Source organism: Rana temporaria, chromosome 13 (genome assembly GCF_905171775.1).
Source record: "Rana temporaria chromosome 13, aRanTem1.1, whole genome shotgun sequence".
Taxonomy (NCBI): domain Eukaryota; kingdom Metazoa; phylum Chordata; class Amphibia; order Anura; family Ranidae; genus Rana; species Rana temporaria.
Genome location: NC_053501.1, coordinates 68,314,115 through 68,332,434, shown reverse-complemented (window position 1 = coordinate 68,332,434; position 18,320 = coordinate 68,314,115). Strand labels below are relative to the sequence as shown.

General features: G+C 43.3%; 1 protein-coding gene across 1 annotated transcript in view; it reads left to right on the top strand.

Moving 5' to 3' along the window:
• Positions 1–18,320, top strand: part of TMEM87A (transmembrane protein 87A) — an 87,310-nt gene that overhangs the window by 36,113 nt on the left and 32,877 nt on the right. Inside the window, 4 exon segments of the mRNA XM_040332211.1 lie at positions 4,006–4,161; positions 4,163–4,190; positions 4,763–4,862; positions 10,085–10,178. Coding sequence (XP_040188145.1) covers positions 4,006–4,161; positions 4,163–4,190; positions 4,763–4,862; positions 10,085–10,178 — 378 coding nt within the window.

Genomic DNA, 18,320 nt, shown 5'->3' with positions numbered 1-18,320 from the left:
TTTTTACAGGAGGGAGCTGATAAGGGCTTAGCTGTTAGCACCCTTAAGGTACAGGTATCCGCACTTTCAGTTTTTTTTAAAAGATCTGTAGCCATAGAACCATTGGTGGTGAGATTTTTTACATCTCTTTTGAGGTCTAGACCACCAAGGTTAAAGGGTTTCCCGAAGTGGGAACTCTCAGTGGTCTTGAGATCTTTGGCAAGCAAGCCTTTTGAACCCTTAGGGGAAGCTTCAGTTAGGAACCTTACCTTTAAACTTTATTTTTAATCGCTATTACCTCAGCACGTAGGATCAGCGAGTTGCAGGCCCTGTCAGTGAAGGAGCCTTATTTATGTATATTTTCAGATAGGGTAGTGCTTAAAACTGACCCTAAGTTTTTGCCCAAAGTGGCTTCTAACAGTAATCGTGTACAGGACATTGTACTTCCCACTTTTTGTTCTAACCCTTCGGGTGAAAAATAATTATTTTTTCATATGTTGGATGTCAAACGGGTCTTGTATTATTTAGAAATAACAAACCCGTTTAGGCGCTCGGATTCTTTATTTGTCCTTTTTGGGGGTAACAAAAGGGGTCAGCAGGCATCTAGGGGAACACTAGCTAGATGGCTGAAGCTGGCTATCAGGGAGGCTTATTTACAGTCAGGCCTGACTCCGCCAGAAGGTATCCGTGCCCATTCGACCAGAGCTCTCGCAACTTCCTGGGCAGAAAGAGCTGGTGCCACGCCGGAGCAAATCTGCAGGGCAGCGACGTGGTCAAGTTTCTACACGTTCGTGCGACACTATAGGTTGGACCTCGCCTCAGCTAGTGATCAGGCTTTTGGCAGGAAGGTCCTACAAGCTGTCGTCCCGCCCTAAGGTAGTAAGTCTCTGTGGTCCTCTCAAGGTGCTGTCCTGAAAGACGCCTCGGGAAAATTCAAGTTAGGCTTACCGGTAACTTGTTTTCCAGAAGTCTTTCAGGACAGCAACGACCCGCCCTATTGTTTGTGATGTACTATGCTGTGACTAACATATATGCTTGTGTGTTCCAGCCGGGGCCGGAGGTTTTCTCTATAACAACTGAGGAGTGCAAGGAGGGGCCTCCTTTTAAAAGGATGAAAGAAGGTGTTTCCTGATGGAGTGGGAGGATCATGATATCTCAAGGTGCTGTCCTGAAAGACTTCTGGAAAACAAGTTACCGGTAAGCCTAACTTGAATCATCTGTTGCGGGGAGGAGCCACGAGAGCTGCCGGGGACCCCAGAAGACAGCGTTTGGGGCCACTGTGCAAAACGAACTGCACAGTGGAGGTAAGTATGACATGTTTTTTTTTAATCAAACTTTTAGTATCACTTTAAATGCTGCTGTTGAGCCGCCAAAAAATAACACCAAGGGTGCGGGAATGCCAATCCCCCTCCTATCTCTTGGCAGCTGCAATGTGCAGAGTCGCACCCCTGATTGCCCTTTCTTCCAAATTAGCTCCCTAAATATGGTATCTTTCTTCTGGAACCATTGTTTATTTATCCTGACAGGGGAGTTGTGCAGCACATACAACAGCGGAGGCATCCAAATCATTTTGACTAAAGGGGTGGTAAAGGTAGAATTTTTGTTTTCCTAAATGGCTTCCTTTACCTTAGTGCAGTCCTCCTTCACTTACCTCATCCTTCCATTTTGCTTTTAAATGTCCTTTTTTCTTCTGAGAAATCCTCACTTCCTGTTCTTCTGTCTGTAACTCCACACAGTAATGCAAGGCTTTCCCCCTGGTGTGGAGTGTTGTGCTTCCCCCCTCCCTTGGACTACTGGAGAGTCAGGACACGCTCTACGTTGCAGCTAGAGAAAGGAGCTGTGTGTTAGTGGGCGTCCTGACTCTCCTGTAGTCCAAGGGAGGGGGCGAGCACGACACTCCACACCAGGGAGAAAGCCTTGCATTACTGTGTGGAGTTACAGACAGAAGAACAGGAAGTGAGGATTTCTCAGAAGAAATAAGGACATTTAAAAGCAAAATTGAAGGATAAGGTAAGTGAAGGAGGACTGCACTAAGGTAAAGGAAGCTATTTAGGAAAAAGAAATTGTACCTTTACAACCCCTTTACGTTACACCTTCCTGCAACCGATAAAGACTGTCGCCATACCTTTCCCTTACTTTTAAAGTTATCTAATAATGGGGCAATATTATCAGCTACAGTGCCTTGCGAACGTATTCGGCCCCCTTGAACTTTGCGACCTTTTGCCACATTTCAGGCTTCAAACCTAAAGATATAAAACTGTAATTTTTTTTGAAGAATCAACAAGTGGGACACAATCGTGAAGTGGAACGAAATTTTCCACAAGCCACCTGGGAGACACACCAAACATGTGGAAGAAGGTACTCTGGTCAGATGAAACCAAAATCGAACTTTTTGGCAACAATGCAAAATGTTATGTTTGGCGTAAAAGCAACACAGCTCATCACCCTGAACACACCATCCCCACTGTCAAACATGGTGGTGGCAGCATCATGGTTTGGGCCTTCTTTTCTTCAGCAGGGACAGGGAAGATGGTTAAAATTGATGGGAAGATGGATGGAGCCAAATACAGGACCATTCTGAAAGAAAACCTGATGGAGTCTGCAAAAGACCCGAGACTGGGACAGAGATTTGTCTTCCAGCAAGACAATGATCCAAAACATAAAGCAAAATCTACAATGGAATGGTTCACAAATAAGCATATGCAGGTGTTAGAATGGCCAAGTCAAAGTCCAGACCTGAATCCAATCGAGAATCTGTGGAAAGAACTGAAAACTGCTGTTCACAAATGCTCTCCATCCAACCTCACTGAGCTCGAGCCGTTTTGCAAGGAGGAATGGGCAAAAATTTCAGTCTCTCGATGTGAAAAACTGATAGAGACATACCCCAAGCGACTTACAGCTGTAATCGCAGCAAAAGTTGGCACTAACAAAGTATTACTTAAGGGGGCTGAATAATTTTGCACGCCCAATTTTTCACTTTTTTATTTTGTTAAAAAAGTTTGAAATATCCAATAAATTTCGTTCCACTTCATGATTGTGTCCCACTTGTTGTTGATTCTTCAAAAAAAATTACAGTTTTATATCTTTATGTTTGAAGCCTGAAATGTGGCAAAAGGTCGCAAAGTTCAAGGGGGGCCAAATACTTTCGCAAGGCACTGTATATAATCTTTAGGGTTTATGGTCATATACATCCCCAGATATTTGTTTACATTAGCTATTTCCAACCATGGGATACCTATTGGCAGATTTGACTCCACTGGATCTTCAGGTAACGGCAATTGATTTATCCCACTTTATATTAAGGCCAGATGTTTGTCCGAATTCTGTCATCAAATCCATAGCTGTGGTAAAAGAAACTTGGGTATCCCCCAAAAACAACACATCATCGGCATATATGCTATCTTCTACACCCCCTGATGTTCTCTGAAATCCCTGAATGTTAGAAGATGACCTATGGCTAAAGCAATGGCTCCATTGCTAGAACAAAGAGCCTTACCCAGTTGACAAAGCTTGGTCCAAACTGGAAGGCAGCCATAGGTCTGCCACAGATAATGCCACTCAAGGCTGTTAAAACTCTTTGCTGCATCCAAAGGCAATATTGTTCTTGATTCCTCATTAATTGTCGGAACCTGTAAATTTAAGTATACTCTCCTTATATTTGTACTAGTGAACCTATATGGTATAAACATGTAGAAAATTTTTGTGGTATAAGCCTCTACCTGGTCTGGGTGAATACGTTTTTTTTTTTTTTTTTTTTCAACTTACGACTAATGCTTTCGCCAGGATTTTTACATCTGTAACATAACGGCGCTATTGGTCTATATAAACCGGGATTAAGTGTCTCTTTTCCTTCTTTTGGCAAGACAATGATGGTAGATTCCCTCGTCGACTCAGGCAATATACCTTACACTAGTGCTTTATTAAGTGTGATACATTGACAGTGTTAAAGTTGTTGTTTTGCATTATTTTATGCAAGTGTCAAACATGCATCAGTCACCTCTTTTAATATACTCTCTTCTCTTGCAGTTTTTCATGGTGATGTGCATTGTGTACGTTTTATTTGGGGTCCTGTGGCTGACCTGGTCAGTTTGTTATTGGAGGGACTTGCTGCGAATCCAGTTCTGGGTGGGAGCTGTGATCCTGCTAGGGATGCTGGAGAAAGCTGTATTCTATGCTGAGTTCCCAGAACATCCGCTACCATGGAGAATCAGGTACTTTGCCATGCAATGCATTAAGACTTTTATTTTATTTCAGTAGGTTTGAAATATTTCTTGTACAAAGATATCCACCAATGTTAAAATAAACCTTCACTATGCCTGGAATTGCCAAAATAATAGGTTCACTTAAAGCAGGTACCACAAGGAGTTTAAATGTACATAATTGGTGTCAGAAACCCAGTACTTTGGGATATGGGGGCACCACGTGACACTCCCACTGATGGAGGAGAACTGACAAATTTGAGAGCCACAAAATTTGTGCAGGAATTTCTGGAGCTGCCGTGGTGAAATATTGAAGAAGGGTGGTGGTTTAGTACATTATTCCATGGAAACAATTCTTGGGGGGAGTGGGGTGGGGGAGGGGCGGAATATAAAATTAAAATAATATTATGGCAAAAAAAAAAGCCCATAATGGGGTACATACACAAATCCCCAAAGGCTTTTCATGCCACAAACCTGAACTGAATTAAAAAAATGTTTTCTTTTTGCTAGTATCTTTTATATAAACTAACATATTAGAGCACAAAGTCTGACATTATTATTGCTTCTTTTTCTGTATCTGGTAGTGCAGGGAGCTGTCATTTTGGGAGAACTGCTGTCAGCTGTGAAGAGATCCTTGGCACGGATACTTGTCATCATAGTAAGCCTGGGTTACGGCATTGTCAAGTAAGTGTTTGATAGGTGCTCCATTCATTTTAGTACTTTTTTAATTGGACTGTTTTCATATAAAAAATAAATAATAGCAATAATCATAGCTTTATTTTCATTATCAAAGCTTTTTATAGCTATTTTTCTGCTCGTAATTCAGGGTTTGCAATAAAAGTGGACCGGTCGTGACACACATATTTATTTTTAATCAGCAAGGTCCTTACATTTTTTTTTTTTTTTTTTCAATTTCTTTATTTTCCACTTTTTCATTTATACAGGAAGCCAAATCTCATTAACATATACAAAAAATAGTCGATAGATCACCCTCGTACAAACTAAATATATCATCCTGTTCTTTATTCAAATTACAAATAATAAATTGATACATTTAGTTTCCACCCTTCACACCAGCTCCCTCCCCCTAGAGTAATATCCCCTCAGGGCCTGGGGGGCTAGTGCAACTCCTAATCTGGGTCACAGTAATCATCCAGATAGTTGTGAGGGGGGAAGCAAAATAGTTTTTTCTATATATAATAATAATAACAGGACTAATAAAAGTAATGCTTCTTCCTCTACTCCCCACCTCACATATCTTATTCTATTATCAAGCCTGGGGGGGGCGTAACCCCATAGCTCTTTCTATTCAGCTTCTGTCCCAGATTATTCCATCTGCTCCTTCCTACTTGTAGTCCCCTTTCGCTCTCCTTCCTATAACCCCCCCCAAAAAAAAAACAGACCCACCCCCCAACATCTCCTCATCCCCCCCCCCTCTCCCGAGGCAATGAAATCCTTCCATGGTGACCACATTTTTAAATTGATTTCTCTCTTTTTCCTTCTTGTCCATACTAGGTCTTCCATCCTGTTCACTTCCTCCACTTTTTGATACCACATACTCACAGTAGGAAGTTGTCTCTGTTTCCATTTAAGTGGTATGCATGCTTTAGCAGCATTCACGAAGTGACACAGAATGGAATTCCTATATGTGTCCCCCGAAATGCAAAAGAAAAAATGCTGGATCCTCCGGTATTTCTGCTTCACTAAATCTTTGAATGGTCTCTCGGACCTCCTTCCAAAATCCCTTAATTCTGGAGCAGGACCAGAAAATATGTAGGCATCTCCAGCATTCCCCTGTCACCTTTGGGAAGAATCTATGGAGTCTTTCCGGGGTTCTGTACCACTGTCAGATAATTTAGTAATTTGTTTCATGCATTTTTGTACATGTTGCTGTCTTAAATATTGCATTTATCATTGAAATTTTTTGAGATTCCCGGAAAGTCCTCCCCAGGTCTAATTCCCATCTATGAAAAGAGCGCAACTGAAAATTCTCCAATGGTTTAGTCAATAACCCATACATTCTAGATACTGCATGTGTTATTGTTTTTTTTTTCCATATATTGTTTCTCAAATGGTGTTGGACTTCGGTCCAGCCTACTTGGCCGCCCCTACCGTATTTAAGAAATGTCCTTATTTGTGCTGCTTGCCAAAAAATCAAGTTGGAAAGGGCCATTCTACTGCATCAGCTCCTGCATTTGTTGGCCAATTACCCTGAGACCAAAAAATGCGAGGCCTGAAACAGTCCTCGTTCCATTAATAAAGTAAATGTCCTTTTTGTATAGCCGGTATAAATGGGGATTACCTAATATAGGCAATCAATGGTGCATTACATGTCGCATATTTTATCCCCAGAGAAAGATTTTGACATACTCGCTAATGTGGGCCCCTATTATTAGATGCATCATCGTGTTATTTGTAATATTTATATAACCCCCCCCCCCCCACACCCAGGGGGGCTCTGTCTTAAAGGGGTTTTCCACCTTTTATTAAGTTTATAAAAGTCAGCAGGTACAAAAAGTGTAGCTGCTGGCTTTTAATAAACAGACACGACCTGCCTCCCACGGCTCCCCAGCGACGCGTCTGGCGGGGGCTCCGCTCCTCGCCCCCCCCTCTTCAGTCCTAGTGCCTGGGCACCCGGCAGTGACAGCTTTGCGGCCTTCACAGCCGGGCACCCACCTGCGCATGCTGTGAGCGGCGCAGGCGCCGTCCCGATAGGACAGGCGCTCGCCTACAGGGAGGGGCCTGTGAAAAGAAGATTAAGGTAATCTGCCCTTTCCAGCCCCTCGGCGGAAGGAGGAAGTGGGACAGGAAGTCCCCTTCTCCTGAAGCCCCCACAAAAATTACATGCCAAATGTGGCATGTAAGGGGGCGAGGAGTGGGTTAAGCGGAAGTTCCATTTTTTAGGTGGAACTCCGCTTTATAATCCCTACATTGCGCTTCGTTCGAAGTTTGGCCAGATTTTCATATCCCTATGTCGCACCAGTCCAGTACTCGTCCTAAATGCACTGCTTGATAATACTTATATACATTAGGAACAGCCAACCCTCCATACTGTTTTGGTAAAGATACAATGTCCTCTTAATCCTCGGTTGTTTTCCTGCCCAGATAAATTTCATGAATAATGTTTGGATATGTCTAAATAATATTCTTGGTATTGAAATTGGGGACGGACTGCCTGGAGAAGGTGCAGGATCTTTGGTAGGATATTCATCTTAATTCTATTGCTTCTTCCAAACCATGAAAACATTTCCTGTGCCATTTTCTCCAGTAGTCCACTCACTGGGGGAATTACTCTCACTAAGATATTGTATTCTGGCGACTTTTCACTTCACACTGTCCTTTTTGGTGATGTTAAGCTGGATATAGATGAATCGAAATTTCAGCAGGTACTGGTCCAATTGCGTCCATGTGTGGCTGCCCCCGCTCAAGTTTTATTGAGAATGTTGTAAAACCTTGATCAGCATCTGCAGCCTCTTAGAAGTATTTCTGATAGTGGAGAGTGCCACTGTTGGAATACAATGTCCTGGGGGGTTCATTCATCCACCCACCATGCTTGTGTGAATTGAGGAGGCTGTACGTTTTTTTGTTGTTTGTTTTGGAAGAAACTGGCATCTATAGCCAGACTGTAAAATTAAAGTTGGGGTTTCCATTTCTAAATTTTCGGTGGTTTTTTTTTTTTTTGTCTTTGTAAAGCTCTGTGCACCTAAGGTACTGGAATCGCAACAAAACTCATGCGTTTGCGATGCTATTATTTCTTAACTGCTTCCCGCTGTATATAGACAAACTAGATGCGGGCGGGATCCTCTCTTGTTCTGGGCCGACGGTCAAATGATGTTGTCCAGTCTCGCCACGATTGCACACCCGCAGGGGTGCGCATTGCAACAATCGCAGGCTTGCTGTGTCCCTGGGACACGGTGCGACTTCAATCTCAGTTAAGATCTGATGATGTGGCTCTTAACCACTTGCCGTCGCCGCACCGTCATAATACGTCCACAAGGTGGCTCTCCTAGGCGAGATCACGTATTATGACGTCCTGCCTTTTAGCCGCCACTAGGGGCGCACGCGCGCCGCCGGAGGCGCGCGCGCCCCCCGCTCGCCCCCCGACTCCCGTGCGTGTGCCCGGCGGGCGCGATCGCAGCCGGGCACACGCGATTGCTCGGTACAGAGCGGGGGAACGGGAGCTGTGTGTGTAAACACACAGCTCTCGTTCCTGTCAGCAGGGGAAATGCTGATTTTCCTGTTCATACAATGTATGAACAGAAGATCAGTGTTTCCCCTAGTGAGGCCACCCCCCCCCCCCCTACAGTAAGAACCACACCAGGCATACTAACCCCTTCCCCGCCCCTAGTGTTAACCCCTTCCCTGCCAGTGGCATTTTTTTATAGTAATCTAATGCATTTTTATAGCACTGATCGCTATTAAAAATGCCAATGGTCCCAAAAATGTGTTCAAAAATGTCCGTAGTGTCCGCCATAATGTTCGCAATACCGAAAAAAAAATCGCAGATCGCCGCCATTACTAGTAAAAAAAAATATTAATAAAAATGCCATAAAAATACCCCCTATTTTGTAAACGCTATAACTTTTGCGCAAACCAATCAATAAACGCTTATTGCGATTTTTTTTTTACGAAAAATATGTAGAAGAATACGTATCGGCCTAAACTGAGGAAAAAAAATGTTTTTTATATATTTTTGGGGGATATTATTACAGCAAAAAGTAAAAAATATCATTTTTTTCAAAATTGTCGTTCTATTTTTGTTTAAGCGCAAAAAAATAAAAAACGCAGAGGTGATCAAATACCACCAAAAGACAAGCTCTATTTGTGGGAAAAAAAAGGACGCCAATTTTGTTTGGAGCCACGTCGCACGACCGCGCAATTGTCTGTTAAAGCGACGCAGTCCCGAATCGCAAAAAGTACTCTGGTCTTTGGGCAGCAATATGTTCGGGGGGTAAGTGGTTAAGGGTCACTAAAGGAAAAATTATTTTTCCTTTTAAAAATAACAAACATTTATACTTACCTCCACTGTGCAGTTCGTTTTTGCACAGAGTGGTCCCGATCACGTCTTCTGGGGTCACTCTTTGCGGCTGTCTCTGTCCTCCCAGCAATTACTCACCACAGTCATACGAGAGCTCGCATGGTGGTCAGTAAAATTGCGGGCTATAGCCGCTCACTGTATCACTCGGCCTGCCGCGTCACTGGATGTGATTGACAGCACAGCGCCAGCCAATGGCTGCGCTGCTCTCAATCCAATCCGCTCTAGCCAATCAGAGGCCAGGCTGAGCGGCGAAGAGGATCTCTGGACCCGCGCGGGACTTTCGACGGGTCAGGTAAGTAAAACGGGGGCTCGGGGGCGGCAACACCAGATGTTTTTTCACCTTAATGCATAGATTGCATTAAGATTTTTTTTTTTTTCATTTACAACTCGTTTAACCCATGTAAACAGCTGTGTCCAATCACAGCTGATCACATGTAAACACGGAGATGCCTTTTATCGTCTCTCCTTACCTCACACTAACTGAGTGTGTGGAGAGGCGAGCCAATCGGGGGCATTTCCTCACAGGGGAGTCCTATACAGATAATCGGGGCACTGATCATCAGCCCCAACAGTGCACATCAGTGAGGCCATTCTGTGCCCATCAGTGGTGCAAGTCAGCGCTGCCTTTCAGTGCCACCTATCCGTTCTCATCAGTGCTGCATATTGGTCCCTCCTCATCAGTGCAGCCTATAGTTGCAGCCTCATCAGCGCACATCAGTGAAGGAGAAAAATTACTTGTTTACAAAATTTTTAAACAGAAACGAAGGATTTTAGTATTTGAAAATAAATATGAATAGTTCGCTAAACACTACAACAACTTTGCTTCAGATAAAACCTTAACATGCCATTCTTTAATTATTATTCACAGACCCCGTCTTGGTGCCACACTGCATAAGGTTGTCATGGCTGGAGTCCTTTACCTCCTTTTCTCTGGTATGGAAGGTGTGCTGAGGGTCTCGGGGGTAAGTATGATAACTTTAGTATAGTGGTGTAAAACCTCAGGGCATGTACTTCTCTGAATGTCTGTAGTCTGGGTTTTCATTTAGTAAACTCACGCTTCTGGAATTCTGATAAGCTTCAACAGCTGCTTATGTCTAATTTACTTTCTGTTATTTTTGTGCTAATTACTTTTGCCTGCATTAACATTCATTTTGAACCTGTGGACATATGTATGTTAAGCAGATTATAGTTGATCCAGTTCCCTGCTCTTGGCAAAACTATACTGCTGTGGTGGGGCACACAACAGGTGAAATGCCCACCACCAGATTCTTAAAAGAGGAGGGAGGACTGCAGGTAAAGCTCTAAATTCAACAATACAATAGGCTTTTCTTATGTTTACCTTTATGTGTAAACGCGATTTGGCAGAAAATATTTTTTACCTTTTTGTAACCATAAGACTCATTTGCAAAATACAGGCTTTTGCGCAGTATTGTGGTAACATTACACTTTAGAGTACTTATTAGGGTCCCTCTACACATCAGATCCTTCATTGAACCTAAACAACATGCAATGCAATTCCTTTCTACATTTCTTGCCAAATCTTTTTTGTTTGTGTGGTTCCTTTTTAAAGCAGCATTTTCCAGTCAGTGTACTTTTTCTATAGGGATGGATTGGACTATGCAGAAGTTGAGAGGACCTTCAATTTTAGAATATAGACATCTGGAGCTCCCATTTTTAGCACAATATAACACTAACTAATGGTATATGGGTTTACTGATTTGGCTGTGTACCATATATTCATCCTTTAGTTTTAGGCCTCTTTCAGATGGTTAGGTAACTGCAGCCATCGGAGTTCTGCACCAAGAATTGGTTCTTGCTGCAGGAATGACCAAGTCATCAAATTAAGCGAATGGCGGGCTGAAGGCGACTGCTGCTGTTTACATGTAGCCTCACACAGAGTGGATAGCCGCGGTTAGAGACGGATGTCCAAGCTTGGACTGAGCTGGGTCTAAGCTCACACATCTGTCCCTAACAGCACCTCACTGCTGTGTGTGGGGCTACATGCAAACAGTAGTGTAAAGGAATGTAGGGTGCTCTGAATGAAAGGAAGGTCAGAGATGATGTCCGCAGTATGGGATAGATGCAAAGCAGGCAAACGGGTGTCTCAGACGACACTTGGGCAGCACTCTGAGAGAAGCAATTTTCTAGTAAGGAAAAAACAAACAAAAGATGCCTCCAAGTGCAGTAAACCCAAGACTTAAATTGCCCAAAAGATAAAATGCACTTACTAGAATTAAAATAAAGCAAGTACACCCTTTTGACGCCACATGCGGGTACCTGTGTTCCATGCTGACCCTGGTCCCCTTTGACATCACATCCTGGCCCCTCGTTTCACGCTGGTCCCAGCAGCACGGCGTCATTCATGGTGCTTCCTCCTGTGGCCCCATCTGCTTGGTCGGTTGGGATTCATTCCATCTAGCTGTATTTTGGATTACCTTTGGGACTACCTGCCGCTGGACTTCCTATCTTCCATGACGAGCCTTGCTTTATTCTAATTATAGTAAGTGTATTTTATCCTATGGGCGCCTTCTGTTTGTTTTTTCCTTACTATGCGAACAGCAGTGGCTACTGTCAGCTCATCAATAATTTAAATGGGTTCAGCGGTCACTTCTTATCGCAGAACCCAGTCATTCCAGCAGCAAGATCTGCCAAATTTTGATGCAGGATTCCAGCAGTCACAGCTACCTGGCTGTGTGAAGGAGGCCTAAATCAGTACTTCTCTGTTCAATAAATGTTGACGTTTTTCTCACAAAAGTGCTTTTTTAGGTACAGGTGGTTGATGGTGTTCTGAGTCATAGGCATTAGGCAAAGCCTCCAATTTTCTCTTGCGCCCATTTTCATAAATCAACAGTGCTGTCTGAAAGAGTAATTTAACAGGAAAGGTACAGTCCAGCACTCTGTGGTGTCTACTATTCTCTATAATTTTTTCTTTTACTCCGCACAGAGCATCTTTGTGAAGCTTCTGTGTAAATACTGACTTTGATGTTCATTGTTTACAACCACAGACTTAAAGTGGTTCTAAAGGCTCAGGGTTTTGTTTACCTTCATGCATTCTATGCATAAAGGTAAAAAACTTCTCTGTATGGCAATCCCCTCAGCCCCACTAATACTAACTTGAGCTCCATCACGATCCAGCGATGTGCACAAGAGCCTCGGCTGGGACTCCCTCCACATTGGCTGGGACAGCATCAGGAGCCATTGATTAATCACAGCCAGTAAGCCAATGTGGAGAAGAGGGTGAGGCCGAGATGCTGCTCTGTGTGTGAATGGATCCACAAAGCAGCGTCTCGGGACCAAGCCTGCTTTGGTGCCTCCATTGTACACTGCTTGCTCTGGGGGCACTCGGCAAAAGGGAGGGGCCAGGAGTGCCAGCAGGGGACCCAAGAAGAATAGGCTCAGGGCTGCTCTGTGCAAAACCACTGCCCAGAGCAGCTAAGTATAACATGTTTTTATTTTAAACCCCCCCCCAAAAACAATTGCCTTTTAATATCATTTTAAGCTGCTGGTCAGCAACCTGTAGATCGCGATCTATCAGTAGATTGCAGACAGGTGACTGATAGATCTTGGTCTGGGTTTGCTAACCTGCCATTCCAGAGCATCAAACAGAGTGCAATGCAGAGGGACTATTTGTAAGGTTAGAGCTGTAGTAGGGAGCAAGGACCCCCTAAGCCGATGCCTCCTCTGTAGTGCTGGCTCCTGTCCCATGCGGAGTGATACCAACTGCTGTCCAGCTCTTATCCCAGGTAGCGGTCTCCAGAGTGGTGCAAGCAGCAGGAAAGAAAAGATCTTCAGGTCAGTGTCACTGCTATCCCAATGCTCATAACCAATGAGACCAAATGTCAATGTACACATAGGCTTTTAGCAGAGTTTAGGAGCTGCTGCGGTTAGGTGAGGTTCAACCTCCCTCTCCTGAACGCAGAAGAATCCTGTTCAGGATAGGAACATTTTGACCGCTGGCCGTGGGAAAATGCGAAATCGGGGGAACAATTTTGCGATTTGCCAACGGAAAATGATGACCGAGTGTACATGTAGCCTTAAAGTTAATGATCTGAAAGGTGAACTCTGAGAGGTGCCCAGACTATCAGCCTCTCATAGCGGAACATAGCTTTTTTTCAGCATACATTGGCTTTTCTATGTATTTCTGTGGCCTAGAAGATGTTGCCATTGGAAGATGTGCTACTGATTTATTTTCACTCTACAGTAAGGCCCCTTTCACATTGGGGCCTTTATCATGCCCTGTAGTGTTCAATGTGAAAGCCCGAAGGCTTTCACACTGAAGCGGTGCGCTAGCAGGAGCGCTCCAAAAGTCCTGCTAGCCGCATCTTTACCGCGGTATAGGAGCGGTGTGTTCACCGCTCCTATACCGCGCCTTCCCATTGAAATCAATGGGAAAGCGCTGTAATACCGTGGTATTAACCCTTTTTCGGCCGCCAGCGGGGTTTAAAACCTCACCGCTAGCGTCCGAATATCGCGGTAAACACGACGGTATAGCCGCGCTACAAATAGCGTGGCTATACCGTCACCGCGGCTCCACGCTGCAATGTGAAAGCAGCCTAAGCAACTCTTTATTTAGCAACTTAATTTTTAGCACATAGAATGCTCTAACAATTTGTGTCTGTGTCCATGTAAAATTACAGCCTAATGTCCCCAGCTTAGCAATACACACATAGTGGAATACATTTCATCATTGTTTTAGGTTTATTGGCGTAAACCAAGCATGTAGACCTGAGGAACACATGCAAACTCCATACACATACTGTCCCTGGTAGAAATTGAACATGGGGAAGTGCTGCGATGCTTACAAATTAAGTAGAACTATGGGCAAATCTTATCTTCTTTTTTTTTTATATGGGAGGGATTTAACCCCTGTTAGTTTTTTGACCTTCTGTGTCCCATTGGGTCTTTCACTTCCTGTCCAATAGCCCAAACAGGAAATCCCTGCAAATTAAGGGATTTCCTTTGGGGCCCGACAGGTTGGAAGATTTCCCCTATATTTTCTGGGGACAACTTTACTCTCATTACTTAAATTTTCAATATTAATGGTAAACAGGACAAATAGGGTGAATGTTAATAATGGGGGGGGGGGGGGGGGGGGGGGGGGGACAGACGGTAATAAATTCTTAATGGGTGTAATCCCTTTTAAATCTGTCTAAAATGAAAGTTTTGCCTTTTTAGTTATGCTTTTTAACCATTAGGTAAGTGTGTTTTCCCATAGTAGTGATCCACAGGAATTTGTGGACTCTTTACTTTAGACACTAAGGGCCAGATTCTCAGAGACTTATGTCGGCGTAGATACGCCGACATAAGTAGATACGCCGTCGTAAGTCCAAATCTGCGCCGTCGTAAATTTAAGCGTATTCTGGAAACCAGATACGCTTAAATTAGGCTAAGATACGAGCGGCGCAAGTCTCCACGCCGTCGTATCTTAGGGTGCATATTTACGCTTGCCGATAGGTGGCGCTTCCATTGATTTCGGCGTAGAATATGCAAATGACTAGATACGTCGATTCACGAACGTACGTGAACCCGTCGCAAATTAGTTACGCCGTTTACGTTAGAGATACGCCGGCGTAAAGCTAAAGCTGGTCTCTAGGTGGCGCATCCCATGCAAAGTATGGACGTCCGAACAAGCGTATCTTTTTACGTCGTTTGCATAATTCGTACGCGAATAGGGCTGTGCGTATATTACGTTCACGTCACAGGCATTGAGCCGACGTATCTTTGGGTGTAAATAACGACGTGATACTGAGCATGCGCCGTTCGTTCGGCCATGCATCTACATGGGGTCAAGCCTCATTTAAATACAACACGCCCCCTACAGCCTACTTTGAATTACGCGCGATTACGCCGGCCCATTTACGCTACGCCGCCGTAACTTAGGAGGCAAGTGCTTTGTGAATACAGAACTTGCCTCTCTAAGTTGTGGCGGCGTAGCGTAAATACGGTACACTACGCCCGCGCAACGTAGATCCGGCCGTACCTGAATCTAGGCCTAACACTGCAAATGTGGTATAAAAGCTCATTGGCAGTTCACAGGTAGGGGGTTCCTCACTTACACTTGTGGGTGTATTCATGCATGCGTTTTTGTTTATAAGTGCAGCCCACCCTTTTTTAATGTGTAACTGTATAGGTAACGTACAATGCAGTAACAGATCATGTGTTGTTTACATGAATTATACTTAATGTAATCTGTGAATCATGCCTTGTATACTTGCTCATCACTAAATTTGCTTGTCTCCATGACATTAATACCATGTGCTCTCTTGATCTCTGCTCCAGCATTTCTTCAGTACCGTAGCATTGCTAGCACATCTGGCTCTGTCATTGATTGATGCCTGCATTCTCTTTTGATATCCTTTTAGCTGCCATGTATTTTCATGCGCCTGTTGTAGTGTCTTCATGCTTTCATTTTAGCATCCATTAAGTTATCTCCACTGCTAGACGGACTTCCAGGCTAATTAATTCAAGGGGGAAAAAAAGTACAGATGATTTATCTTTAAAAGGCGAGGACAAAGTACCAAATGGTTTGCTTTTAGTAGGCAAGGAAACAAGGTACAAATGGTTTGCTTTTTTAGGAGGCAAGATCAAAGTGGTTGTGGAATGCTTTCTTATGCCAGTCATTTTTTTATGGCTTCCCCAAAGATCTTGGTAATATACAAGGCCAATGTGCATCTCATCACGTGTTGTAATTGCATGGATTTGTGTTATTGATATGTATTGGAAGGTGTTAGTCTCAAATATCTTATTGACAGTGACTTAATTTCTGGTTCCTGTGCTTATTGCTCACACATAACTTTCTTAAAAGAAATACCTTATACATGATGGCACTTTGTTGACTACTAGGTTGCGTCACATTGTTTGAATTAAGCTTTGAGTTGTTCTCCATCACCAAATCTGTCATCTGTGTTCAACCTAGAAAGCAATAGCCTCTGTGATGAAATGAATACATATTGCATATTCAAATGAATGTGAGTGCACCCAGCTAAAATTAATCTCCAGGAAAGAGTTGGCCTTTTATCTATCATCCATCGAGACACTTCTTCCATTAGGCAATCTAGAGTTCTACTGTGGCCAGCAGGAGAAATGAACACTAGGCACTTAGTAGAGGCCAGACCCTAAGGACTAAAGCTTCTGTTGCACCATTCCTGCTTAATTTTTGTTTAGTGTTTTTAAAATTGTTGTAAAAGCTGAATTTGTTTTTTTTTGTCAAGATAAAAAAGATGTTCTACTTACAGTAGCTGCTCTGTGCAATGCTTTTTCACAGAGCGGCTCTTACCTACTCTTCTGGGGTCCCACACATGCGCTCTCCAATCCTCCTCCTCTCAAAGTATGGCTTGCTATGGGGTCACTCATGCAGGTGCACTTCCAAACCGAGCTGTGTCTATCCTTGGACACACACAGCACAGCTCGCCCCCACCCTCTGCTTTTTCCTTATAGGATTTGATTGACAGCAATTCGGAAATTTTCACTTAGGGGTGTACTCACTTTTTTGTTTACCAGTGGTTTAGACATTAATGGCTGTGTGTTGAGTTATTTTGAAGGGACACCAAATTTACACTTTTATACAAGCTGTACACTCACTACTTCACGTTGTAGCAAAGTGTAATTTCTTCAGTGTTGTCACAGAATTACATATAATAAAACATTTACAAAAATTTGAGGGGTATACTCACTTTTTGTGAAATCGTGTGTGTGTTTGTATATATGTGTGTGTGTGTGTGTGTGTGTGTGTATATATATATATATATATATATATATATATATATAATACAGGGAGTGCAGAATTATTAGGCAAGTTGTATTTTTGAGGATTAATTTTATTATTGAACAACAACCATGTTCTCAATGAACCCAAAAACTCATTAATATCAAAGCTGAATATTTTTGGAAGTAGTTTTTAGTTTGTTTTTAGTTTTAGCTATTTTAGGGGGATATCTGTGTGTGCAGGTGACTATTACTGTGCATAATTATAGGCAACTTAACAAAAAAATATATATACCCATTTCAATTATTTATTTTTACCAGTGAAACCAATATAACATCTCAACATTCACAAATATACATTTCTGACATTCAAAAACAAAACAAAAACAAATCAGTGACCAATATAGCCACCTTTCTTTGCAAGGACACTCAAAAGCCTGCCATCCATGGATTCTGTCAGTGTTTTGATCTGTTCACCATCAACATTGCGTGCAGCAGCAACCACAGCCTCCCAGACACTGTTCAGAGAGGTGTACTGTTTTCCCTCCTTGTAAATCTCACATTTGATGATGGACCACAGGTTCTCAATGGGGTTCAGATCAGGTGAACAAGGAGGCCATGTCATTAGTTTTTCTTCTTTTATACCCTTTCTTGCCAGCCACGCTGTGGAGAGTACTTGGACGCGTGTGATGGAGCATTGTCCTGCATGAAAATCATGTTTTTCTTGAAGGATGCAGACTTCTTCCTGTACCACTGCTTGAAGAAGGTGTCTTCCAGAAACTGGCAGTAGGACTGGGAGTTGAGCTTGACTCCATTCTCAACCCGAAAAGGCCCCACAAGCTCATCTTTGATGATACCAGCCCAAACCAGTACTCCACCTCCACCTTGCTGGCGTCTGAGTCGGACTGGAGCTCTCTGCCCTTTACCAATCCAGCCACGGGCCCATCCATCTGGCCCATCAAGACTCACTCTCATTTCATCAGTCCATAAAACCTTAGAAAAATCAGTCTTGAGATATTTCTTGGCCCAGTCTTGACGTTTCAGCTTGTGTGTCTTGTTCAGTGGTGGTCGTATTTCAGCCTTTCTTACCTTGGCCATGTCTCTGAGTATTGCACACCTTGTGCTTTTGGGCACTCCAGTGATGTTGCAGCTCTGAAATATGGCCAAACTGGTGGCAAATGGCATCTTGGCAGCTGCATGCTTGACTTTTCTCAGTTCATGGGCAGTTATTTTGCGCCTTGGTTTTTCCACACGCTTCTTGCGACCCTGTTGACTATTTTGAATGAAACGCTTGATTGTTCGATGATCACGCTTCAGAAGCTTTGCAATTTTAAGAGTGCTGCATCCCTCTGCAAGATATCTCACTGTTTTTGACTTTTCTGAGCCTGTCAAGTCCTTCT